Raw genomic sequence first — 25,437 nt, forward strand, 5'->3', positions numbered from 1 at the left:
CAAGGCTACTTATAATCTTAGTCACATGTAATAAATACACACTTTTATTTATTTATTTTTAAATATTTATTTATTATGTATACAATAGTTTGTCTGTGTGTATGCCTGCAGGACAGAAGAGGGCACCAGACCCCGTTACAGATGGTTGTGAGCCACCATGTGGTTGCTGGGAATTGAACTCAGGACCTTTGGAAGAGCAGGCAATTCTCTTAACCTCTGAGCCATCTTCTCCATCCCAAATACACACTTTTAATAAAAGAAATATGCATGTGCATGTTTGTGTTACCGTCAACAATTTGCATTAAACAAAATGTTATTTAATATTATATGTGGAATATGCATTTATTATTTTTAGAACTTTTTTAGAAGACCTGGCTTCAGGGTCTTTAGGGGGAGAGTGTAACCATTAATAGCAAAAGTCGTATTACATAGTTTAATGCCTTTTTATCACATTCAGTATCAGATTTGTATTAATTTTAGGTATCTTGCTTGGTAAATTATTACTTTGTTGATTATTAAGTGTTCTTTGAATTTTGAGAGGAAGAATAATTAATGTATTATTTTGATTATAGAATTACTATTATTTGAAATCTTGTTTCTATTATAAAATTTGAAGTTAATCTCTCCTTTTGTGTGTATGTTTGTTGGAGTCTTACATATCCTAGACTGACCTTGAACTCAGGATACTTCGTCTTAGCCTGCTGAGGAATGACTAGGCAGAATGAATATATTTCTACTCTGTTACCTTGTTTGAGAACAGCCAGGGCTAAAAGAGTGAAATCCTGCCTCAAAGAGAAAGAATCCATTCTTCAACCAGCTATAGTCATGTAAAATGTAGTTGAAACTTTGGGTCTGATGGTACTTTGATGTTTTGATTATTTATTAAAATTGTTTGTTTGTTTATTCTTTGAGACAGGGTTTCTCTGTGTAGCCCTAGCTGTCCTGGAACTCACTTTGTAGACCAGGCTGACCTCTAACTCACAGAGATCTATCTGCTTATAAACCCTGTTGTAAATAGAAGGGTTAAAAAAATAGATTCAAGTTTTACTTGCTTTTGTATGTCTTTTCTTAATGTTTCTCTTTTCCCCGGAATTCTTTCCCATTAATAACATTGGAAAATAAATTTTGTAACTACTTCATGCAAGATTTTGTTCACATATTTTTTTTTGTAAAGGTAAAAATAGAGTACCCACTTTTTGAGTTGGACACTGAGTTTTATTACACGGTGATTGATTATACAAAATTTTATATGTTTTTCCTCAACACACTGAATTACGGGATAAATAAGTTTTGTGTGGTTTTTAGAAAACATCTCAACTCAATTGTGAACCTTGTAATTAAAGCGCGCGCGCGTGTGTGTGTGTGTGTGTGTGTGTGTGTGTGTGTGTGTGTAACCCAGGCTGGCCTTGACCTAATTCTCCTCTAGGTCAGCTAACCTCTTCAGCATATCTTAATGATATATACCAGCACAACCAGCCTAAGTGTTGGATCATTTGTATGATTATTCATTGTATGTGTATGCACCCATGTGTGTGTACATTCAGATGCTAGAAGAGGATGTCAGGTGTCCTCCTCTCTCTTCACCTATACCTTGAGGCAGAGTCTTTTCTGAAACCTTGGGTTTTCTCAGCTAGGCTGAAAAGCCAGCAAGTCCCAGTAATCTTTCTGTCTCTGCTCCTCCCTTGGAGCTGGGATTACAGGAATGCACAGGCTGCCTGACTTGTAACATGGGCATTAGATTTGAACTCTAGTTTTCTTTCTTTTTTTTTTTTTTCTTCTTTTTTTTGTTTTTTTGAGACAGGGTTTCTCTGTAACTTTGGAGCCTGTCCTGGAACTAGTTCTTGTAGACCAGGTTGTCCTCGAACTCACAGAGATCCGCCTGCCTCTGCCTTTCGAGTGCTGGGATAAAGGCGTGTGCCACCACCGTCTGGCTTGATCTCTAGTTTTCACAATTGCATGACAAAGCTCTCTTAGCCATTGAACCATTTTTTCAGTCCTTGTATGATATTTATAATATATATGCACATATACTGTGTGTGTTTATAGATTATTTGCTTTATATGTCACTGTGTCACTTGAATATCCTGAAATTATTTATAACTGAACCTTGTTTTAGTAAAGGGCACGTGGAAAGGGAGACAAGTAATTGTGAATCAAGTTTAGACTAATGCTGCTTGAATCAATATTGAAAGCTTAGTGCTGGTGATCCCTAGTGGTTGTTGTCAAACATCAGCGAACACTAAATAATTCTATGATGATAATCAGATGTTTCATGTGGAATAAATTCAGGAGATGTATAAAATATGATCCCAGATATTAAAAATCAGCAACAAGGTTGAGTTATACTGAGTTACCAGCTAAAACTGGATAGGTAAAAACAAATTTGTAAGCTTTTGCTTTAGTAATATGTTTGATAATAAATTGCAAGTTAGTCACTTCCCTTTTTACTTTTTTTTGTTTGCTTGCTTGCTTGTTTGAGACAGCATATTTCTATGTAGGCCTGGCTATCTGTCAATTCTGTGTGAATCAGGCTGGTCTTGAGCTCAGTTCTGGAATTAGAAGTCATGCACCACTATATCTGTCTTACCTTTATACTTTTTAGAGCAGAGTAGTTAAAAACTTCAATTGACTTCAGAATTTTTTTAAAAAATTGACTTTTCCTGATGCTCAAAAATCAAAAAATGTTTTCCTTTTGGATGTAGTTTAGTGGGATACTTGCCTAGCACTCCGGGTAGAAAGGAATGGGAAGCCCTACCTTTATTGAAGCAGCCACACCACTCTATTGTATTGGTACTGGTGTGTGTGATGTGTGTGTGTGTGTGTGTGTGTGCGCGCGCGTGTGCTTGTGTGTGTGTGTGTGCGTGCGTGCGGGCATATGGAGAACAGAGGACAGCTTATGAGTCAGCTCTCTGCTGCTATAGGAGTACCAGGGATCAAACTCAGGATCAAAATCACTTGGCAGCTAGTGGTTTTACCAACTGAGTCATTTTCCTGACCCCCATTTTATATCTTTTTAAAATTACATTATTTTTATTTTTGTGCATATGTGTGTCTGTTTACATGTGTGTATGCCCCGTGTGAATACAGGTGCCCACGGAGCCCACATCGTCTGGAACTAGAGTTAGGTGCCATGGGGGTGCTGAGAATTGAACCCTGGTTCTCTGCAAGAGCAGCAAATGCTGTTAACTGCTGAGCCACATCTTCTACCCCTGTTAAGCACCTTTAAAGCAATTATTTCCATCCCTAGTGTTTTGTGCTACCATCTTTTGTAAAGTATATGGTCTTTGTTATTAGTTTGTGGGCTTTTTATTTAGTTTTATTGGAACATTTTTCTGTCCCTGTATTGATTAGTATCTTATATCTTTTTAGGTTTTGTTTTTCTTTTATCTGGGTATGTGTTTTAATTCCTTTGATTGTTATATCTGGCTTTAAATCCCCAAATCTATCAACTCTGTCTTCCTATAAAATAAAGCATAAATTATATATTTTCTTATTTTAAGAGGGAAGAACCAGGGCACACAGGCACAGACAAATTAAAGCAAAACCAAAGCCCAACAGTGTTAGACACTGGGGGACTTCTGATATGCGGGGCTACAGAAAGGTTGGGTAGCTCTCCTTCTTGGGCTTTGCCCTTTACAGCACACAGCTTGTACTCGAGATTCAGGATCGCTCCACCCCACCACTGTCTTTAGTGATCATCCCCTGGTGCTGGTGTCTCCAAACTTCTGGGATCTCTGCTGTACCTTCAGCCATATCCTCTCCTGACCTCTCTTCAGGGACTTTGACTTGCCACATGGTGCCAGAGCCTCAGCTTCCCCCATGACCCCTTCAATCCTAGGACTTCTTCTGCAACTGAGGCTGCACCATCACTAGTAGCTTTTCTGGCCTCTCATAATGCCAAGCCTCAGCTGTACTTCATGACTCCTTTATACCTTTAAAACCATTACCGCCTGAGAGACTGACTTCCACAGTACTAAGTTCAGTTGTCAGCATGAGGTACATACAGCTCTGTAATTTCTGTGTGCTGACCTGAGGAATCATATCCCAGAAGATTTCGACTCAGTGATGCTGGTTGATTTTTAATCATAGCTTATTTTTCAGCCCCAGCAAACCAGAACCCAGATTCCATTTTTTTTTTCTCTCTTTTCTTTTTGGTTTTCAAGACAGGGTTTTTCCATGTAGCCCTGGCTGTCCTGGAGCTCGCTCTGTAGACCAGGCTGAGCTCTAACTCACAGAGATCCTCCTGCCTCTGTCCCCCTCTCCCCAAGTAATGGGTTTAAAGAAGCATGCCGCCACCACCACCTGGAAAGATATTTTCTTTTTGAGATGGCTTCTCTACATAGCCCTGGCTGTTCAGAAGTCACTATGTAGACTAGGCTGGCCTGGAACTCAGAGATCCACCTGCTTTCCAAGTGCTGGGATTAAAGATTTGTGCTATCATGCCTGGCCAGAACCCAGGTTCTTTTTTTTTTTTTATTTTTTTTTTATTTTTTTTTTTTATTTTGGTTTTTCAAGACAGGGTTTCTAACCTGTCCTGGAACTAGCTCTGTAGACCAGGCTGGTCTCGAACTCACAGAGATCCGCCTGCCTCTGCCTCCCGAGTGCTGAGATTAAAGGCGTGCGCCACCATCGCCCGGCTAGAACCCAGGTTCTTAATTCAAAATATTAAATGGTCCTGATAAAGCCTTTAAGGGACTCAAACTTGTCTCTGAAACTTGACAAGTCAGGCCTTGCCTCCATCCTCTGCACTGCTTCCGTCATTCTCATAATAGTGTATTAAGCTCTGAACACTCAATTTTCTTGCCCCTTCAGGCTAGAGCTTTCCACAACTCTCTCCAAAACATGGTCAGGTCTGTCACAGAGCAGTACCGCACTGCTAGTATCATTTTGTCTGTCTTAGGGTTTCTGTTGCTGTGATGGAACATCATGATAAAAAGCAATTTGGGGAGGAAAGTGTTTATTTATCTAACAACTCTCAGGGTCAAAATTTATCACTGAGGTGAGTGGCAGAAACCTAAAGCAGAAGCCACAGAGGAATGCTGATTTATGACTTGCTCCCCCTGTCTTCCTCAGTTTGCTTTCTTGTACACCACAGGACCAACCACCTGCCGAGGGTTGGAACCACTCACAGTGGGTTGGGTCCTCCCACATTAATCATTATGAAGAAAATGCCCTACAGGCTTGCCTATAGACAGTCTGATGGAGGCATCTACTCAGCTGAGGTTCCTCTTCACAAATGCCTCTGGCTTTGTCAGGGTGACAAAGTCCCAACCAAGACATTTAGTATCTTTTTTCTTCCCAGTGTCAGAACTGTTCTGACAACTGAAATCCTTTGTAAATTTTATTTTTATAAAGGTTTATTTTATGTGTATTTATGTGTGTATCTATGTATGCCTTTGTTATTAGAGGCCCTAAAGAATTATAAAGAAATGACCCATTTATGACTCTTTATTTTTAAAGAGGATAATGTTATCTAATGGAAAGTCATTTCTATGAATTTCAGTCTTGAGGTCATGCATAAAAATGTTGCAGTTGCTTTTATTGTTTTTCCTATTTTGGGTTTCTGTATTGGTTAAGGAAAAATGAAGTAAATGCATCTTAATGTTTTTAGGCACGGATCGCATTTTTACAAGGAGAAAGAAAAGGTCAAGAGAATTTGAAGAAGGATTTAGTGAGAAGAATAAAAATGTTAGAGTATGCATTAAAACAAGAAAGGTATGTATACTTCATTTCTTAATGTGACTAGACAGTAGTGTTTTCTTTACATCATTGTACGCTTTAGTAAAGCTTTTTCACATCTTACTTAATTTACTTCATTTGTGTACTTGAAAAGAAGTGAGCCGGGCGGTGGTGGCGCACGCCTTTAATCCCAGCACTCGGGAGGCAGAGGCAGGCGGATCTCTGTAAGTTCAAGACCAGCCTGGTCTACAAAGGGAGTTCCAGGACAGGCTCCAAAGCCACAGAGAAACCCTGTCTCGAAAAACAAAACAAAACAAAAAAAAACAAACAAAGAAAGAGAGAAAGAAAGAAAGAAAGAAAGAAAGAAAAGAAGTGAGAAGTAGAATATATTTTGGATTTTTTTTCTGTCTCTAAAGATCAGGAGAAATTTATCTTTTCATATATGTATATTTGTTACTTGGATAATTTTTCTTCTTTAATAGTACATTTTAGTGTTTTTAGCAAAAAACTTCAAAAAGGGCACATTTCTTTGTTATTAGAGTAATGTATTAGTAATACTCAGTTGTAAAAAAAAATAATTATTCTCTTACCGATTGTTAAATTTGCAGGGCAAAGTATCACAAATTAAAATACGGCACAGAACTGAACCAAGGTGATTTGAAAATACCAACCTTTGAATCAGGTAAATGTTACTTTTTTTTTTTTTTAGAATCACCTCATTTTTATGTAACAGACATATGCTTTATTCTAATTTTAATTTTATAGCATTAGATGAATGATTATTATTAAGTAAAATTTGACGAAAAGATTTTTAAACATGTATTTTTATTTTAAAATTATGTACGTGTGTATGTGAGCATGCATATATGTGCACATATGTATTTGTGTCCATAAAGCACAGAAGAGGGCACCAAATTGGTCTGGAGGTGATGTTGAAGGCAGTTGTGAGTAACCCAGGGTGGGTTCTGGGAACTGAACTTGAGTCCTCTGCAAGAGCGATAGGGAATCTCTCCAGCCCCTGGTGAAAATACTAAACAAATAAAACTTTGTTTCATTTGCCACTCAATCCTGAGGTTTCTTAACCAGTTCTCTCTAAAGTGAAACTTATATAAAATTGTAGACACATTTTTGCTAGTAATTAAAATCAAAACATGCTAAAGTAATTGTTTTTCTACCTGTAAGCAATTTTTGTCCCTTGTGTGATCTTAATGTGCATAGACATACATATGTGTATATATGTATGCATATATATTTGGCTAGGTGTGGTGGTACATGCTAAGAATCCTGTTACACTGGAGGCAGAGGTAGGCAGGTCTCTAAGTTGAATGTCAGCCTGGTCTGTGTAGTGAGCTCCAGCCCAGCTAGGGCCTTATGATGAGTCCTCTTCCATGGTTGTTTTTTCTTCTATTTATATATTTTTGTATGTGTAGTAGGAGGTCAGAGGATCATTTTGGGGAATTCTGAACTTTGTGGGTTTTGGATGAATCTGGCTCAGGTTGCTTGATTTGGCAGCAAGCACCAACTCTAGCTTAATTTTTAATACTTAAAATATCCTATTATCAGGAGAAGCTCCAAATAGCTCATTGTAGTTCTAAGATACTAGAAATTTGATTGGATTTGGAATTTATAGTCAGTTAGATAAAATTGAGTGTAGGAAAATTGTCTTTAGTTTTCTTCTTTATTAAGTAGTAAATATGAGAGTAATAGTTGATAAATATGTAGCCTAGAGTGGACTGATACAGAAAAGTTTAGTTTTAGGAGTCCATCTAATGGCATAGAATCTAAAAGAAAGAGGACCATTTTTAACATGAGCAGACTTTGGGAATCATTAACAATTTTTTATTTCTTGAGTATCTGGGACTTGGTTACCCCAATTTTTTTCCCCTTATTTTAAGACACAGTTTGTGTATACCAGGCTTTTCTTCAACTCCATAGATAATCAGTGGATGACTAGGAATAGCTGATCCTTCTCTATTCACCTGCAGAGTGCTGGAATCATGGACACGGATAATGACCGTGCAGTCAAATTGAAGCCTGTGATGCTCTTAGTAGCTTGCTCCTAAGGCAATTTTTTCTTTATTTTGATATGAATTTTTTCCCTTATAGTGTTTTTTTCTTTGCTCCTAAAGTCAACATGTATGATGGAAAAATAAAACTTACATAAATGTTTGTAGGTATCAGTAAATTTTTAAAAATACCAGTTGGAGTTTGGTTCAATAATAAGTACTATGGGCTTGACAGAAGCAGAGCATAAATCCCACCTGAATTGATTATTTTTGGGTCATCCCTGCTTTGACTTTTAGCAGCAGAACTTTTTTTGTTTGTTTGTTTATTTGAGACAGGGTTTCTCTGTAGCTTTGGCACTTGTCCTGGAACTAGATCGAACTGGCATCGAACAGAAATCTGCCTGCCTCTGCCTTCTGAGTGCTGGGATTAAAGGTGTGCACCACCACTGTTGGGCTAGAACCTTTTATTTTATCTTCCAGTTGTCATAAATTGAGATCAAAGTGGCATTCATGTTCTTGAGTTCTTATTCTTACTTCTCTATGAGCCTGATTCTGAAGAACACTTACCATGTTCTCCATAGAGAAGTAAGAATAAGAACTGGGAATGGTAATGTCTGTTTATAATCCCATCAGCACAGGATAGAGGTCAAAGGATCGGAGCTCAAGATCATTAGCTAGTACATCCCTGTCTTAAAAAAAAAATTAAGAATGGAAGGTAGATAGATCTTTGTACATATTTACTACCCATAATTACCATAAGGCTGCAGTAGCAAATAAGGCTCAAAACATATACAGGAAAAACAATAAATTTTTTTCAGAAAAAGAGTAGTTAGTCTATTGCTTGTTTTTGGTTGTTGTTCCTGGAGTAGAGTTTGTGCAATTCGTAGTTTATTTTATTATAATAGTTTGTATAAAACAAGATCATTAGCATATAAGTTCCTCCTGCTCATAACTGAAATTATGCTCAGACAAGTGTCTTTTTGTCTATAATATATGTAAGTAAAATAATTTTACTTAAATGAAACATAATAAAATGTTTTGCTCATACAGAAAATTATTCAGAATATTGAATAGAAAACAAAGTAAGCAAATACATACCATACTAAGGATAAAATTATCAAAGTATATTTATAGATAAATATTAAATGAAGTATCACTGGTTTTATAAACTTCAAATCAATATAGAAAAGAAAATATGTAAAGTACTGATTTGACAGATGTTGAAGAAACTAATTTGGAAGAGATTATATTCAAATATGTAAATGAATTTCTTGTTTGGAAAATAGACAGTTCAATAGAAAAGTGGGCAAAAGGCACAGGCCTTTAATCCTACCACTCATTCTTTGCATTTAAGGTCAGCCTGGTCTACATAATTGGAATTCCAGGACAGCAAGGGCTACAGTCAGAGATTTGTCTCACAAAACAAAAAAGTGAGAAAGAAAAGGAAAGTGGATGTACCTCATGATAGAGGGCATTTTATGGCTAGAAGATGAGAAACGATACTGTTATAATTAAAGAAGTGTAGGCAAAACTGCAGTGACTAGAATTTGACCTTTATTGGAATGAAAAGGAGTGTCAAGTGTTGATGGACCTGTGGAATTAGCAGAGTCTGTACTTATTGATGGGGGAGTGGCAAGTAAAGCTAAGGCCCTATAACTGCTTTGTCTCAATTAGGAGAACATAGCCTAATATCTTGGTAATTCCATCACTTAAAATGTAGATATGTGGTCACTACAGCTTATATAAGAATGCCCTTAATGTAAATATAGTGAAAATCTAGAAGCAGTTAGAATGTCTGTCAGCACTAAAATGGATAAATATGATACATTAGCAGGCAAAATGCTATTTAGCAATAAAAGTTTAAAAAAAGTAACTATAGCTAAGCTTAACAATATGGGTGTCAAGTGTATAAAATTGAAAATTGTTAGAAATCATTTCTGCCATTCACAAGTTAAGTTTTAACAGTTGAGGTAGTGTTAGTACTGTCTTAGAATAGCTAGTAAATGATTGGAGGGACAGTTTCTAGGGATGCTGCTGTTTGTTGAGCTAGATACTGATTGTTCAGAAAACCATTAAGATATGTGCTTATGATATACTTCAAAGTTTATAATTGCCATAGTGAAATAATAAAAACTCATTTCAATATGAGGGGGCTGTGTAAATAGATAATACATTGTGTAAAATACTGTTTTTTTTTTTTTTGTAGTGGTGATGGTAGGGATCAAACCTAGCATTCTATGCTAAGTATTCCATCACTGTAATATACCACCAACTTGATATAATTATTTTCAAGTGATGTTAATGTGTTTTTCTGGAGCATTGGCTCCTGTTAGTTATGTATGTATTTTTTTTTCTCTTTTAAAATTTATTGATTCTGCTGGGTGTAGTAGCACATGCCTTTAATCCTAGCACCCGGGAGGCAGAGCTCTGTGAGTTTGAGGCCAGCCTGGTCTACAAATCGAGTTCCAGGACAGCCAGGATTGCTACACAGGGAAACCCCATCTCAAAAGCAAAAAACAAAGCAAAACAAAACAAAACAAAAAAACCTCCTTAAAAATATATTTATTCTATCAGTTCTGTTTTTCTAGAGAATTCTAATATAGTATTTTTATAGATACAGTCTAGAATCACTCAATAAATACATAAACATATTCTTCTGCCGACCTGGACATGACAGGAAAATTCTGGGTACTTGTAACACATCATTTTAAGTAGAAAATACAGAATGAAAAATTCAAATACTAATAGTTGTTAACTTTTGGTGATTGGATTTTCTTTTTCCTCCTGAGACAGGGTTTCTCTGTAGTTTCAGGGCCTGTCCTGGCACTTGCTCTTTAGACTAGGCTGGCCTTGAACTCACAGAGATTCGTCTGTCTCTGCCTCCCAAGTGCTGGGATTCAAGGTGTGCACCACCACTACCAGCTGGTGATTTTGAACAGTTAATTTTTAAAGATGTTTTTGTCTCCAATTGGTTTTGTTTAATGTTATACAGAGAAAAATAAAAGTTGAGAGACTTATCAGAATTAAGTAATTACTTCTAGAAATTAGAGAATCGCTTGTGTTTGAAGGAAAAATAAGAACATAATCAGTTGTTACGGTTAGAGAAGTAGTGGCTACAAAAGATATTGTAATTATTACCAGTAGGTACTAAGTGACTCTTGAGGAGTCTGGGAATGTAATATATTTGAATTAGTTTTAATAATCTCATTATGAGTTAGGGGATTTTTCAAGCATTTCCCTTCATAGTATATTTATTTGAATAATGAGAATCTGTGGTGATAATGGTTCTACTGTAGAGGTAGTTTTTTTAAAGCTTAACTGAAATTATACTGTTTACTATGTTTAATTCAGTGGTAGGGATTGGATCTAGGGACTCTTATCCCCCTCTTTTGTAAATGTAGATACTTTATTAAATAAAATAATGACTCTTTTACCTGTCACATATACTGTTTTCTGAGCTGAGTATTGGAACACATGCCTTTTAATCCCACTGTTTAGGAGACCTAAATAGGAGAATCAATTTGATGCCAGCTTGGCCTATATAGCATAATAAGGCTCTCTTTCAGTCAGCAAGCAAAAAGTTTCCAAGTAATAATAAACCCACTTTCTGCTTTCGTTTATAAAAGATATTTATTACTAAGCTATAAATTACAAGGAGTGAGGAGGCAAGTCTTCGCTTTTGGATGTCTGGCAGATGTCTGTCTGGGACTTGGGTTCTGAGTTCCTCATCAAGGCTCTTTTTACGGAAAATCTTTTGACTACAAGGAGAATGAGCTCCCCTTGGATTTGTCATTCATTTATACTTGTTTATACTTGCTGGACCTGTCTGGGATTCAGTTTGGAGATGTTGAGAATCTGCTGGGCATCCTGGAAGCTGAGGTCCAAGAGGTAGCTGCAGACTTCTTGGCATGTTCCAAGAATAAGTGGCACCTGGATGGCTGCACCTACTGTCCTAGGGCCTAAGAAAAGGCTCTACCCACCACCTGTGCCCATCACAGTGCTCTGTGTTAGATGCTGTTCAGCAGTCTGCTTTCTTAACCGCATTGGAACCTTGATTTAATGTTTTTCTAAAAATATAAAATCTGTGGTAGAGAGGAGGTTAATTTCTACTGATACAAATTCAGAATGAAGTATGTCTGTGTATATACACAGACATAAACATACATATACACACGCATATGTATTTCCCCAGTATATAATTGTTGATTTTGAGTAGCCTATATAATAAAACATTTTAATCTTAAAGGTATTTGGCAAACAGTTTATTTTGAAGGTCAGGCCTTTTAATTTTTTAATCCTGCTAAAGTTCATTTGAGTTCTTTTGATTTTTAAAGCAAGTAGCGTACTGAGTTACTGAACAAACATTAAAGAAATGATCTGTAGTAGATCTTCTAACCTTTTTTCTGTCTTATGTAAAATATTTTCACGATAAATTTATTTCTTAAATTGAACACTGTAATAATAAGTTGAAATAATGTATGCAAAACTTCCCATCCTTAATTTCCAGAGGAAACCAAAGACTCGGAGGCTCCTACAGCACCTCAGAATAGCCAGCTAACGTGGAAGCAAGGCAGACAGCTGTTGAGACAGTGAGTAATGATTTCAACTTTTAATAAAAGTTATGAAAGTGCTTGTATCAAGTCAGTTTATAAGTAAAAAACTTGCTTCAATTTACTGAATGTTCTTCATACTGCTTCTTTTAAAAAATCCATTTGTGCTGGGCATTGGTGGCGCACGCCTTTAGTGCACTCAGGAGGCAGAGGCAGGCCTGATCTACAAAGTGAGTTCCAGGAACTCCAGTGCTACACAGAGAAACTCTGTTTCGAAAAACAAAAATAAACAAGCAAAATTTGTATGTCTGTGGGGGTGCAGTGTTGGTGTGCACCACAGCTGCTGATGGAGATCAGAGGGCGCTTTCAGCAGCTGTCGTTCTCCTCTCACTTTCGGGTCACAGGGATGACTTGAGTCATCAGGCTTGGCTGTAGGTGACTTTACCTACTCAACCGTAATTAAAGCTTATTTTCCTCTAGCTTCAAGGTAGCTCCCTCCCTCCCTTTTCTCCCCCCACTCTCTCTTTAAAGACACATATTCATTCATTCATTCATTCATTCATTCATTCATTCATTCAGGTAGATAGATAGATAGATAGATAGATAGATAGATAGATAGATAGATAGATAGATAGATAGATATACATACATACACTGGGATTTTGCCTACATGTAAGAGTGTTACATGGAGCACGGGCCCTTTGTTCTGTCCTGGCCACCCGGCTAGTTTACATCTGAAATAATCACACAGAAACTGTATTCATTTAAACACTGCCTGGCCCATTAGCTCTAACTTCTTATTGACTAACTCTTATGTCTTGATTTAACCCACTTTTATTAAATCTGTGTATTGCTACATGACTGTGGCTTACCAGCAAGATTCTAAGCAGCATCCTTCTCAGGCAGGAGCTCCATGGCGTCTCTCAGACTCTGCTTTCTTCCTCCCAGAATTCCGTTGTCTCCCTGCCTACATAAGTTCTGCCCTATCACCAGACCCAAAGCAGTTTCTTTATTAACCAATGAAACCAACACAAATACAGAAGGAGCTCTTACACCAAACTAAAGTTGAACTAAAGTAGTATTAGGTTGGGCTGTAGGGATGGCTCAGCATTTAAAAGCACTGATTGCTTTTGCAGAGGATATCAGGTTTAATTCTCAGCACCCACATGGAAGCTCATAGCTTGCTATAACTCCAGTTCCAGGGGATTTGATGCCCTTATCTGCCTTCCACTAGTGATCTTCATCTAGTAACTGTGTTCCTGCACACTTTTATACATGTAGGAAAAATACCCTTAGACATCAAAAAAGTATTGTAGCATCATTCATCTAAGGCCACAGTACTCACTTCAGAGTCAGTGTATGAGAGTGTAGAGAATTGTTACTGACTGTATGAAACTCCTCAGAGATTGCCTACCAAATTTTCTTCTTTTTAACACTTATTTTACTTTATGCATGAGTATTTTTGCATCTCTCTCTATGTGTATATATGTATACACCCACATATATAACATATAGATAAATAATTCAGTGTGTGTGTGTGTGTGTGTGTGTGTGTGTGTGTGTGTGTGTGTGTGTGTGTGTGTGTATGTGTATGCCCGGTGCCTTTAGAGGCCAGAAGAGAGCACTGGATTCCACCTTGTGAGTGGTAGGAACTCAACCCAGGACCTGAACAAGATATGTTTCTAGACCTTAGTGAAACTTTTTTTTTTTTTTTGGTTTTTCGAGACAGGGTTTCTCTGGCTTTGGAGCCTGTCCTGGAACTAGCTCTGTAGACCAGGCTGGTCTCGAACTCACAGAGATCCGCCTGCCTCTGCCTCCCGAGTGCTGGGATTACAGGCGTGTGCCACCATCGCCCGGCCTTAGTGAAACTTTTGAGGAACAATTTTGATGCTTGTTTATTGATGTACTAGAGACAACTCTATGGCAAATCCTGTTTATTGTCTTTTTATACAGTGGCTCTTTTTTTTTATAGTTGGAAGTTTTGCTATCTGTATTCTGCTGATAGCCCTGGAGTATATTTGGATCCTTTGTTATTACTTATAACTACTGTAGTCCTATCTGAGCAGGATTGTAATCATGTTTGTTTTGTTTTGATTTTTTGAGGCAGGGATTCTCTGTGTAGCTTTGGAACCTGTCCTGACACTTGCTCTGTAGACCAGGCTGGCCTCAAACTCTCAGAGATCCACCTCCCAAGTGCTGGTATTAAAGGCATGCACCACCAACATCTGGCGCAATCATGTTTTGTGTTTGTTTGGTTTTTCCAAACAAGGTTTCTCTGTATAGTCTTGGCCATCCTGGAACTCACTGTAGACCAGGCTAGCCTCAAACTCAGAGATCTGCTTGCCTCCCTTCCTGAGTGCTGGGACTAAAGACGTGTGCCACCATTGTCTACATGTGTTCTTTTCTTCACTTGAACTTCTGTGTTATTCACCATTTAAATGGGCTCTCGTTGATTGACCTATACGAGCACTCATATACTGATCCAAAACCAGGCCAAATGGCTCCCAACATCTATTTCTATGGCCCCCAGTAGGGCTTCAGAACTCAAGTACCACATCTCAGCATAGTGTGTATCCTTTCAGTAGTGTTCCTCTGCTTCCACTTGACTAAAAATTGAAGAGTATAAGATTAGAACTCTTTCAACTTTTTACTTTTCTTCCTATATTATGTTTAAGCTTCTTAATTGTTATCCAGTACTCAGATTCTTGTAAATGACTAAGAACAGAGTTTTGATGGGAAAAGGGACTAGAATAATTGGCAGAGTTGAAGGAAATGCTCAATGATACGTATCAAGTCAGGTAGCTTTGGGTAATTTGCAGAGAAAATCCCAGGATACAGTTTTAATCTCGTGTCTGGTCATCTACTTCTCTTAATTGGTTTTATTCTCTTCTTCTGAAGAAAATCTGCTTGTTTCCTTCATGTGATAGCTTCCCCAACCTCATTTCTCAGAAGTGTTTGAAATAGTCTGACTTAATCCAGCAATGACTCAGTCATTTTTATCCAGGTTGTGTAAGAATTTGGCAGTTCATTTTAGAGACTGGGGTGTTGTGGTAAGGAGGCCGCTTGTTTGTTTCCCGACCACCCAGCAGCTTAGACCTGAAATAATCACACGAAACTATTAAGTCACTGCTTGGCCCATTAGCTCTAGCTTCTTATTGGCTAACTCTTAAATCTTAATTTACCCATCTTTACTAATCTGTGTATCGTCATGAGGCTGTGGCTTACCGGGTAAAGTTCCAAGCGGGGCTACATGGCTTCTCTCTGACTCTTCCTCCTTTGTCCCAGCATTTAGTTTAGTTTTCCCCACCTACCTCTATTCTGCTCTGCGCAGGCCCAAGACAGTTTCTTTATTAACCAATGGTATTAACAGCATACAGTGATATTAACCACATCACTGGGGTAAGGAAAGGAATTGTCCACCACATGTAGCATTGTTTAGAGTAAAGAGTGGGCATGGCTGTAAGGAAATCATTATTTCTTTCAAATGCTAATCTCCGTGGAGTCTTAAACTTTCTCCCTTTATTTTTATAGCCAAACTGTTTTTGAAACAAGATTGTTGCATGGTATCCAAGGCTTGCCGCCTTGCATTCCTGGTCCTGCACTTTTGGGGGATAGTTTATTTCTGTAGCCTTTATTTTTGTTCTTTGGTTTGCCTCCTGAATGCTGGGATTTCAGGAGTGAATCACCATACCTGCTCTAATCTTTTTGTTTAATCGCATTTATTTGTGTATCAAAAAGTTTATATTGCTTATTTTCCTTGTGTTTATTCTCTTTTCTAATTTATTTGTTTGCTTTCTTACTTTATTGCTATTCTAATCATTCTTCCTGTTTTTAGCTTTTCCTAAATTTATTTTAATTGTTTACTAGGAGTGTTTAAACATAAATTTTGATAAAATGCTTACGTATGTGTGCCTGATTATATGTACACTATATGTATACAGTGCCTGTTAAGGCCTGAAGAGGGCGTCAAATCCCCTGAACTGAAGATCTAGATGGATCGTGAGGCATCTGATGCAGGTGTAGGAAACTGAACCCAGATCCTCTACAGGAACAGCAAGTGCTCTTAGCCCCAAGTGCTCTTAGCCCCAAGCCATCCCTCTAGCCTCAAGACTGTTGTGAGCTGCCATGTGGGTGCTGGGAATTGAACCTGGGTCCTCTGGTCAAGAGTAGTTAGTATTCTTAATTCTTTTCAATTTCTCAAGACAAGGTTTCTCTAGCTTTGGAGACTGTCCTGGAACTCACTCTGTAGACCAGGCTGGCTTCAAACTCACAAGAAATTTGCCTGCCTTTTCCTCCCAAGTGCTTGATTAGAAGTGAGCATCACCACTGCCTGGCTTTTCCCCCCCTTTCTCAGTATTCTTAATTCTTAACTGCTGAGCCTTTTCTCCAGTCCCCAGTATGTTAAATTTTAATTTTCTCTTGATAGGTATCTTCAAGAAGTAGGATACACTGATACAATATTAGATGTACGATCTCAGCGGGTAAGGTCATTACTTGGACTGTCTAATTCAGAACCAAATGGATCTGTAGAAGCAAAGAATTTAGAACAGATTTTGAATGGTGGTGAATCTCCTAAACAAAAAGGACAAGAAATCAAAAGGTAAGATTTGTATTTGTAGATGAACATTGTTTAACTTAGGGACAACAAAGTCCAGTGGTACAGCAGAGACTTTTCATTATGAATCTCATTTTTAGCTATGTTTTCTAGAGTTGTTCCTACTGTTAGACATTAAATGACTGTATGAAAGCCCCTTTTTGTTTTTATATACAGGAACTCAGATTAGTCTTAGTAAAATGATTAAAATAGATTATTGCTATTACTTACTATATGAGTAGTTTTGAAATACTTGAAAATATTTTAGCAGATTAAAGATACCTTTTTTTTTTAATATATAGGAAATTGATAAAACAGATTGGTGTCTTTTGGGTCCCGGAACCCTAATTGGGTGGTGGGTATATGAAATTACAGACATTGGATACTTACACACAGAAAAGCTGGTGTGGTTGCCTGGGCTCTTTGATGGAGAAGCACAGCACCCAGGAAGCTCAGTGTGTTTAGTATATACTACTGAACCAGGAAGCAGGGGTTTATGGTATGCAACCGAATCAAGGAGACACATTTCGCTCATCTTGGTCAGAGCAGTCTCTTCAGGCCATAAGTATCTGTGGTAGGGTTAGAAAATTGTATGTATTTCTGCTTCCATACACACTGTCAACATTTGCAATTGGAGCAGAGGAAGGCTGCCATCCCTCTGAGCCTGATACTGAAAAGGGTTGCCACTCCATGGAATTGAGACTTTGGTCTTTGACATTGTTCGTGTCTTTATTATTCTGTTTTTTTGAGACAAGGTTCTCTAGGTAGCTCTGGCTAGCCTATTACTCACATCTTCCTGCCTCTGCTACCCAAGCACTGGGATCAAAGGGTGAACATCACAACAGAGCCTGGCCAGCTCATGTCAGCAGCACACATCTACACAGGCTTCCTCTGCTCCCCCCAGATTGGTATGGAACATATGTTTCATAAATTTAAATGTGGGCAACTTTAATAAATTTAACTTTTGTGTTTCACTGTTTAGTCTTTAAGCATTTAGACTAAAGTATAAGAGGTTATGAAAAATTGCTTGTGCTGCTATTTTTGAGAAATGATAACATGTTTGAATGTTTAAACTTACTAGATTGTTTTTCTTTTTAAAGTCTTAATTTGTGTGTGTGTGGGGGGGGGGGGGTGTGGGTGGCTCTGTACTTGTAAAACAGATGCCCAAAGAAGGCATTATATCTCAAAGAGCTAGACTTTCTGACTACTGTTGTGAGACATCCGATGTGCACACTGGGAGCCAAACTCAGGTCCCCTGAATCATCTCTTACTTGTGCTTTTACCTCCTGAGCCATTTCCAGTTCCCAGATTTTATTTTCTTGTAGCATTTACCTAAGATTTTTTAGACAGAATGCTTTGGATGAGCTCAATAAATATAGAACAATGCTTATTTTAATTATAGATAATCTTTTAAAAACTAGTCTATAATAAAAAGTTTAGGCAATATATTATAATTAGATTGTTTTGACCCAGCAGTAGTGGACCAAGCCTCCTCATAGGAGGATCAGGAATTCAAAGTTATTTTCATCTACACAATGAATTGAGACTAATCTGAACTATGTAAGACCCTGTCTCTCAGCAACAAAAACTTAAGTGGTGTTTGAATTGCAACAGTTGTCGTTAAGTAGTTTTAAAAGGAATTAGAAGGGTCAGAATGTGGTTCAGCAATTGAATACTTGCCTAGCATGTGTGACACCCTGGGTTCAATTCCTAGTACCACTAGATCAGGAAAAGTATTAAAGTAGTATGCAGGAAGAAATAGTAGAGTCAATGATTGAAGTAGTTGGAATTATCTTTTTTCTTTTTCTACAGGCCATCTGGTGATGTTCTTGAGACATTCAATTTTTTAGAAAATGCTGATGACAGTGATGAAGAAGAAAATGACATGATTGAGGGCATCCCAGAAGGAAAAGAGAAACTTCGGATCAATAAGCACAAAGTAGGAGATTTACATAATTTTCTGTATACAGTAATTTGAACAGTAATTTTTTTACGTGTCCTTTGAAACATTAATATTGCCAGCTACTCCTGCATTATATACAGATGCAGGAGTTATGATTTCATATATTAATCGCTAAATGGCTGAGAAAAGGTCTTTTTCATGTCCAATCCTATGAAACTTTTTAAAAAAGAAGTGGCATACTTTTTAGTCCTACAATCTTACAACAATTTGGAGTCACACTGAAGTTTATCTTGCTATCACATGGGAGGTAAATGAACAGTGTGGATACTCCCACTGTGGGTGAGGGACTGATAAGAATTGTAAATATGTGTTAATATCCTGATTATTTGGTAAGGGTTAGCAAAAGTTTACTTTTGCTAATATACTAAGAAGTGGACTTAATATATTTTAGTAGTGAATGGAGAGTTAGCTCTACAGGACCAAAAGTAGAATATCCCCATTTGTAAACATCAAAGTAGTGTTCAGTATTTCATGTGTATGTCTTTAAAAAGAATAAAAAAGAGTGAGGCCTGAGGTTAAAGTATCACATAAATTAGATGTGGTGCAGCACTTACGAAGTGAGGCCAGGAGGATAGAGAGTTCAAGGCTGCCCTCAGCTAGATAGTGAATTTGAAGTCATTTGGCTTCTTGATACCCTGTCTATCCCCCCCCCCCCCAAAAAAAAAAGTTAAGAAAATAAGAAAAGTGAGTAAATTCAGTTGTGGCACTTTGAGTTTTTGCAATAATATAGAGAAAATGCAATTATTTCTCAAAAACTTTTAACCTTTCTGAGCTTTTCATATGTGTGATGTACTTTGTGGGTGCATAGAAGTTTTATTTTTTTAAACTTATGTGTGTTTTAATCTGCATATTTGCCACAGCACAAGGAAGTTAGGACAGTTTTGTGGAGTTAGTTTTTTCCTTCCACTTTTATGTAGTTTATGAGGATAAAACTCAGGTCATTAACAGGCATTTTTCCTGCTGAGACACCTCAAAGACCTGAGATTTTGTTTGTTCTGGGAGGTAGGATGCTTTTATTATATGTTGCACAACCAATTTAAATTGTTATGCTATGCTGCCATGAGTGATAGTACACTTAATTAACTTAGCAGGATGCGGGTGAGTAGACGATGAGTAGGGATCATCTGTGAACTTAACTATAATTAAAGAACACTCTTGAGGTTAAAACTTGGATCTTTTCTAGCACTACATCTTGTGGGTCACTTTTTGCAAGTGATCTTCATACAGCATGTTGAACTATTTGTCTAGGGCATAGTTTGAGATTTGTGAACTGTGGGAAAGTACAAGTGTGGATCTGGATCATTTCAAAGTAGATTTATAAATATTGTGAAGTGAGAATATTAAAGTCCTCTTTAAAATGAAGAATTAGAAGTAGTACTTATTAGCTTATTTTCTCTTTACAGATAGGTAATGAAGGTTTAGCTGCTGACTTAACTGATGATCCTGATACCGAGGAAGCACTGAAAGAATTCGACTTTTTAGTGACTGCAGAAGATGGTGAAGGGGCTGGCGAAGCACGGAGTTCAGGGGATGGTACAGAATGGGGTAAGGGGACAAAGAAACCTTGGGTGGGAGGAAGTGTAGCATTTCTAGGTGGTTATTATTAAACATTGTGTGTGGGATCTGTGTGTCTGAGTGTATGTTAGCAGGTGAATTGAGAGCATTTGGTGTTGGTAATTTGAGGCATTTGGTCCTAGTCTATTAGATTTTGTGACAGATTTTCAGTAGATGGCTTTTGACTTCAGAAGCTGATCTGGAATGTTTTGTTGATTTTTTTTTTTTATTCCCTCCTAACAGATTTTTTTAAAAACAAGAATTACTCAGTTTTCTTCATACACATCATTTAGTTTTATGTAATCAAAGCTTTATGAAAACATACTTCCTCATATGACCATATGGTGTTACCTGTCTTAGTGGTAGGTAGGAATAAATTAATCTGATTTATAATCCTAATAATTAGCAAGATTTAGTGAGGGTGTTAAACTTGTTGCCTATAATATTCTGATTACAAATGTGATGGCCTAAACTTTGAAAGTGATATTTAAAGCTAATAGTAGACAATGTATAATCAAAAGAAAGAAAGGTGTATCAGTAGTTAAAAACCCTATTTATATACTTATAAAACAAATATATCAAGGTAATAGCTTAAAATGTGTTTTTTCCTTTAGTATGTTCATTTAGCTCTTGTTTAATATTATCTAGTAGGTGGTAGAACTCAAAGTATATTTATAGAGCTTTTTGTGGAGGTTAGTTTAATACATCTAAAAATACTTATCACTAGTTTTTTTTTGTTTGTTTGTTTTTAAATCACTGTGGTGTTAGAAAAACACACTTGGGCTGGCCATGGTGTCACATGCCTTTAATCCCAATACCTAGGAGGCAGAGGCAGGCAAGTTCAAGGCCAGCCTGGGAGTTCCAGGCAGGACAACTAGGGCTATACAGAGAAACCTTGTTCTCAACAAATGAAAACTAGAAAAAGAAAAAAAATGTTGGACTAGCAGGATGGCTCAGTGGTTATGAGCACGTGTCTTTCTGAGGATCAGAGTTTGGTTCCTAGCACTTGGTGACAGCCACCTGTAACTCCCATCTTCAGGGATGCTCTCATTTATAGCTCAAATATCATTTTTAGATTTACTTCAGAGAAGAAATAGAAGGGGCATGTTTATTGAAAATATAGACTCCACAGTTACTATCTGGACTTTTGTATGTGTTTGTATTTTCTTGAAATGACTGTATTTTAGGAGATTATTTGTTTATAGGAGAAACAGTAAAAGAAAAGACATGTAAATTTATATGTAGCCTATTAAATCTTGGATTGTAGTTTCCCTACAACTTTAAAAGTACTGGTTCTTTTTCCTGAAAATTTCAGTCATGTAAAAGTAGAAATTATATACAGGTATTTCATAGTATATGTGTATTTTAGGGACCATAAATAAGTGTCAGTTATAAAATTAGAAATCACCTACAATATTATAGAGCTAATCATGGCTAAGTATGTATATCTATACATATAATCTACTTAAGAGTGTGTCGAACATCTGCTTAGCTAAATCTTGACACACAACCATTTCTGTTTATCTAAAGTGGCTAGAATTTTAACTTCTAGTCCGAATGACAAACATCTCAGAAATTTAATTTGTGTGAAATGGGATTATTTCTTTAATAAGGTCAGGTGCAAATGAGTAGTCCTTTGTTCAGAGACTTGACAGTAGTTTTAAAGAGGACTTGATCTATGAGTGACAATTTACCTACCACTACTTGACCTTTATTCTTTTTTATATTTCTGGAAATAACTAGGCAAGCCTCTTAGTACCCAAAGAGACTCGAACTTTGAGCAAGTAGTTTCTGTATAAAAGCAAAAAGGACATTGCAGTGTTTTTAAAATTTCTCTATTCAACAGCTATCATGTTCATTTTTTTTGAAACTTAAGAGTGTGCATGTAAAAACACTGCCTTTATTTTTAATTCATTTGCTCAAGTTTTAATGATTTTTAAATAGGAAGATTTTTAGATTGAAATGAAAGTCTTAAACATACTCCAGAATCTTATATTATGAAACCACTGCTTCTAAAGGAAGCTTGTAAGTCTTGTTCTAACACTGTTATTTAATTAGATAATATAGTTTAATTTTATGTTCTTCACAATTAAAAGTACTAGCTGGTATGTCATTATTTGCCTTTTTCTCATGGAGATATATGGCATTTTAAGAATATTCACTTATTTTCTTCAACTCTTTAAAAATATGATCTTTGGACTTATTAGGATCATAAAATGTAATATCTGAATATTGATATTTACAGACAAGGCATAAAGTGTTATTTTCATAAAGTAAAGCTATTTAAAAATTTATGCTATGGTTAATAGGTTTGTATAATTTTGCTTTGGTGATCAGAATTACCATAATGGAATGTCATGGTTTTGTGGTTTCACATTGTTTGGAATCAACTTTTTTGTGCATGCTTGTATTTTCTTTTAGGGGAAAAAAAAAGGTTCCCATAATTGATTCAACTTCATTTCTTGGTATCCCCCCCCTAGATTTTTTTAAAACAGGATTAATATGTAGAAGATTATCCTGCCTCTTCCCTTTTGCTATTACTTATTTCTTATAAGCAATATCAAATCATCTGTCATTTACCAGGCAAGTTCCAGGATGTTTTTGTGCACATATGCATCCACCAACTTGTTCTTTGCACCGCCTTAGTTTACTTTTGCTTTCTAGATTTGAGGTTATCTTGCAAGTAATTTTCGTTTTGGTTTGGTTTGTTTTAATTAGTTTATTTATTTATTTTGCTTTTTCACTCTACTCTTTACTGCTGTACTTAAAGCCATTCACAGCTTCATTCTTGCTGCACAGACTTAGAAAATTGGTCCTTATTAGTTTTTTTTCCTGTGTAAGGTTTTGTGCCACTTAAGTCTCAAGGGTTTTTTTGTTTTTGTTTTTAATAAAATCTCTGGCTGTAAAACATACTACTTTTAGGTTGTGCTAATTTGACCTAGTGTAAGTAATAGACAACAGGAATCATTAGTGTCATTAAGATGACTATATGAGATGGTCTTGAGGTGTGAGCCCATAACTACAGCCAGTCTGAGACAGGAGGATCATGAGTCTGGACTAGTTGGTGTATGTTCTAAGACCCTGTCCTCAAACAAAAGAGAGAAATTCACATGACTCAGGCCATGTTACTATGTTCATATTATTCAGTAAATGAACAGGATTCTTGATACAGCTTAGTTTTCAGGAAACCTTTGTGATTAGAGTATATTAAAAATTTGTTTTCTCTTTAGAAAATATTAAAAAACTGCTACAATGCAAGATTTGACAATATTAATCATAAAGATACTAATCTTCAGTAAGTTAGTTTCAAGTACCAGAATTTAGCAAATTAAAATCTTTTCACATACCAACTACTTACGATGGTATAACAAAGGCATAACAATTGTAGAAGAGAATTGCGGTACAGGAGCTCTTTGAATTTCTTCTCTCTGTTCTTCTAACAAGAGCTCTTGTTAGGCTTGCTTTACACATCAATCTAGAGGTGCAGGAAGGCCTTTCCATGATTACGGGAGGCCTAGGGAGTGTTTGAGAACCTGAGAAACAGCTTATGCTTAGTTAACACAACTTACAACTAAAATCTTATTATTCGGTATAATTTATTTAAAAACTAAGTGTTTGGGTATAATTTTTATTTAAGAGGACTCTAAAATAGTCTGTAACTGTTAAATTTAGTAATAATAAGATTGCCTTAAAACTAAATGAATGAAAACCCTCAATTAGTAAAATAGCTCTAAGAAAAGCATTTTTATACTGTCTTTTTAAGATTTCTCTAGTTTATTATGAGTAGACTTTCCCCACCAGGCATAAGTATTTACTTAAATATTGCTGAAAACACACACAAGAAAGATAGTACCAAGTATAAAGCAATGTGTGTTTTAACTTCTTTGTGCTTGTCACTGTTTTACCCTCAAAAAAATTCAGCTCAAATCAAGACTTCAGTAGAATTTGAACTTTCTTATTTGTTTTATTTTTATTCTGTTATTTTGCTAATCTTTAGTTGTAGTCCAGTGGAAAAAGGTAATGAAATGTTGAACTGTTGGGAGGGGGTGGAGACAGAGGTGTCGTTCTTTGAATGCTTTGTGTGAATTATTTGAGACATTGTATTTGGGAACTATGTGTATTACATTGGATTAGAATGCCTTTCTATCATACAGTTATCCTGTGCATGCAGAACTAGTGTGACAGGAATGCATGACTAATTTCATCAACGAAATGGCACTGACATTTATAGCTTGCATTTTATTATGAATTTGCATGCAATTCATTTGTTTGCTTATATGATGCTGGCTGAATACTTATTAACATTTTTCTAAAGATGCAGTGATCTATTTTTTAATATTAGATTTCTAATGTTAGTCCAGTGATGAAAGAATATTCCTCAAATTTGTGACACATAAAAATGAAGTATTGTTTACCTGTGGATGATATTAAATGCTTAGGAACTTAAGGACATTTAGTTGAGTTGGGAACTACAAACTGAGACTGCACCTTTAAAGTGTCTTGTGTATATGCTATTACAATATCTTTATTATGATGATGTAAAGCTTTAACAGTTTACTACCAACAGCTTGCATTGCCAACTGCTGATTTTTTTCTTTTAATAATATGCTGCATGTAGATAAAGATGACCTCTCCCCAACTGCTGAGGTTTGGGATGTAGACCAGGTACTAATAAGTAAACTGAAGGAACAGTACAAGAAGGAACGAAAGGGGAAGAAAGGGGTGAAGAGTAAGTGCAGATTATGACTATTATCAATTTTGTATGCTGATATTAAGAAAAAGGTTTTTTGATGAAATTTTATTTTTTGTGTCATAAAGGGAGCAACCAACTTTAAACTTTGTCTGTTGTATAATTAAAATTTAGGTCAAGTAGAAACGTACTTTAAATATGTAAGAAAGATGAAAAGATTTTCAAAATTTAAAGATTTATCAAATTAAAAGGAATACTGTCATTGGTATTCAAAATAATTGAAATTTGCTCAGAAGGGAGTACAAATACTATTTTCCACACATAGATATTTAAAGGTATTTCTAACCCATAACCAGCGTTTATTTGTTTGGGGAACCTTAAGTATAGTGGGTAGGAAATGA

The 25,437-nt window shown here is 36.4% G+C and overlaps 1 protein-coding gene across 2 annotated transcripts in view; it reads left to right on the plus strand.

The window, feature by feature from the left end:
• The window catches only part of Strn3 (striatin 3), a 50,181-nt gene extending 25,042 nt beyond the window's left edge, over window positions 1–25,139 (plus strand). Inside the window, exons 2-8 of one of the 2 annotated variants that reach the window (XM_013347318.2) lie at window positions 5,612–5,715; window positions 6,288–6,361; window positions 12,193–12,274; window positions 16,662–16,835; window positions 18,642–18,768; window positions 20,196–20,337; window positions 24,965–25,139. In XM_013347318.2, coding sequence (XP_013202772.1) covers window positions 5,612–5,715; window positions 6,288–6,361; window positions 12,193–12,274; window positions 16,662–16,835; window positions 18,642–18,768; window positions 20,196–20,337; window positions 24,965–25,092 — 831 coding nt within the window. In that variant the 3' untranslated portion in view covers window positions 25,093–25,139. The other variant, XM_026781994.1, reaches the window with a different exon arrangement.
• The last annotated feature ends 298 nt before the right edge of the window (window positions 25,140–25,437 follow it).

The sequence above is a fragment of the Microtus ochrogaster genome, chromosome 1 (genome assembly GCF_000317375.1).
Source record: "Microtus ochrogaster isolate Prairie Vole_2 chromosome 1, MicOch1.0, whole genome shotgun sequence".
In the NCBI taxonomy this organism is placed as follows: Eukaryota; Metazoa; Chordata; class Mammalia; order Rodentia; family Cricetidae; genus Microtus; species Microtus ochrogaster.